The following is a 2,625-nucleotide window of genomic DNA, read 5'->3' on the forward strand; positions in this document are numbered from 1 at the left end:
ACAATTAAAACTATTAATATTCCTATTTGATTAATAATATTTTTTACAAATGTTCATATATATTGGAAACATTCAAATAAAACAAAAATAATGAACTTTAATTTTTTTTTCTTTTTTATCCTATATTACATATATTATTATTATAGTGTATTTTATTTTTACATAAAAAATAAAGAAGAGTTATACATATATATATATATATATAATAAATAGAAAAACAAAAAATTGGTTATTTATTTACATGTATAGACATTTTTTATTTAATAAATTTAAAATCATCATTATTTATATAATTTGATAAAACATTAATTTTGTTATTGAATAAAAATTCCTTATCAAAGGAATTGTATGTATTTAAAAAGTTCTGCATATTTAAATTTTCTTCATCCGATGATGAATCACTAAAAGTGCTGTCACTTAAACAAGCTGAAAATTGTTCTATATTAGATATATTATTATTTATATTACCTTTAGAATTACTTATACTATTATCTATAGAATCTCCATTTACTTGAATATTATTATAATTATTATTATTATTATTATTGTTATATGTATGCTGTTGATTTATGTTTAACGAGTCATCTATATTTAACACACCATTTATTTTACCATCATTATCGATATAATTCGTTTGTATGTTTTCTTCTATCATCATATGTGTATCATTTTTATTAATTAATTTTTTTTGTTCTTTTTTAGGTTTATTATGTAATAAATATGTTTTTAATTTGTTACAAAATTGTAAATCACTTTGTTGTTCATTAAATAAAATTTTAGATAAATTTTTGTCTAAGGATAATATATTTTTTATATGGTATCTTCCTATTCCTAACAAGAAATCATGGTTATATACAATGTTGTTGTTAAAATCGTCAAAATCTTCTATATCAAATCCGAATATTCTTAAATCATTAAATGGAGAATAATGTAAGATTTTAGATTCTGTATTATTTAATATATTATATATATTTGGGAATATATTAATAAATGTATCTAAATTATTTTCTCCGATAAATTTTTCTACACTCTTTTTATAATTTAAAAGATTCATGGTCATTTCATCATCATCAATATTACATGTTATAACTTCTTTGGATTCTTTATTTTTTTTATCAATGATATTTTTATATTTATCAACGATACCATTTTCAATTAAATGGTTGTGTGTGTGTTCGTCATGCGGGTCTTCTCTTTTTTCTTTAGTATCCAACCCATCTTCCATATGGTCAGAAATATTATTATGTTGTATCTGTTGTGTATTATTATTATTATTATTATTATCATTATTTATATGATAATTTTGGACTGTATTTTTATTATGTGAACCCGTATTTTGATCATCATTTTGCTGATATCCACACATACTCTTTGATCTTTTATTATGTGCTGTATTATTTTTGAGTGTATCATATGAATATTCTCTTTTTCCGGTATATAAAGATATAGCATCATTGTATTTTTCAACGTTATTATTTAATAAGGAATAATTTTTAAGGTTATAATCATAAAATATAGAATCTTCAAAAAATATATGATATAATGATTTACTTATATTTGTGTAATTACACAAAAGTGGCATTTTGCTTTTTTCATCTAATAATGCATTTATTAATAACTGAAAAACTTCTTCTGACTTTTCATTACAATTTATTATTTTTTTCACAAAAGAAGGAAAATGTTCTTCATCTAATATATGTTCTAAGGTACCTATATATTGACGAGGAAACACAAAATTACTATTATTCACGTTATTATTATTATTATTATTATTATTATTGTTGTTATTATTAAATCCTTGATCATTCATAACATTTTTATTATTTTTTTGATTTGGTGCTCGCTTGGATTTATTATCACTATGACTTTTTTTAAGGGCGCCTTTTTTATTATGTTCTTTTTGATTATTATCTAATTTAATTTTATGTATATTTTTATCTATTTTAGATGGTCTACCAACTCTTCCACCTTTTTTTTGTTTTTCTATTTTTTTATTTTCTTTTAAGGAATTTCTTTTAGTAGCATTAGCTAGGGTTGCATTATGTTGTATAATATTTAAAGCTTCTTTATCATCTTTATGATAAAATAGGTGTATGTTCATATATTTTGTTTGAATTTTAATATTTAATTTTTTATAATAAGTTTCCATATCTTCAGCAAATTTATAATATATTGTACTTGGGTCATTATATGTATAACAATTATTAATAATTAAAAGAACATCTTTTTCAAATTCTTGAAAACTTTTATATTTAAAATTCTGAAGTTTCTGTTTCATTGTTGTAAAATCCATAGGTTCTTTTATGACATTCAAATAATCAGGTACTAGCTGTACATTCACAGGATATAAAAATATTCTTTTCTTATCAAAAGCTATTAGCTTATTTAATAAATTTGTTAGTACTTCATTCTTGCTCTTTAATTCTTCTATCTCGTCATACTTTATTTTGCTTATATTCATTTTGTAAAAGGAAAAATTAGAATATATTGTATATTTATGCACAAGTCTATAAATATATATATTTTATTAAATCATAGCACATGTTTGATACCAAACAAAACTAAAAAAATATATATCATAATATATATATATATATATATAATATTTTTGGAATTACAACATAT

At 20.3% G+C, this 2,625-nt stretch overlaps 1 protein-coding gene across 1 annotated transcript; it reads right to left on the reverse strand.

The window, feature by feature from the left end:
• Nucleotides 1-256: 256 nt before the first annotated feature.
• On the reverse strand, nt 257-2,461 carry PRSY57_1474700 (bromodomain protein, putative; the record flags this gene model as incomplete). The annotated part of the gene is made up of 1 exon (XM_012910343.2): nt 257-2,461. One exon carries the CDS (start codon nt 2,459-2,461, stop codon nt 257-259), a length of 2,205 nt encoding a protein of 734 aa, XP_012765797.2.
• Nucleotides 2,462-2,625: the final 164 nt, after the last annotated feature.

Source organism: Plasmodium reichenowi, chromosome 14 (assembly GCF_001601855.1).
Source record: "Plasmodium reichenowi strain SY57 chromosome 14, whole genome shotgun sequence".
Taxonomy (NCBI): Eukaryota; Apicomplexa; class Aconoidasida; order Haemosporida; family Plasmodiidae; genus Plasmodium; species Plasmodium reichenowi.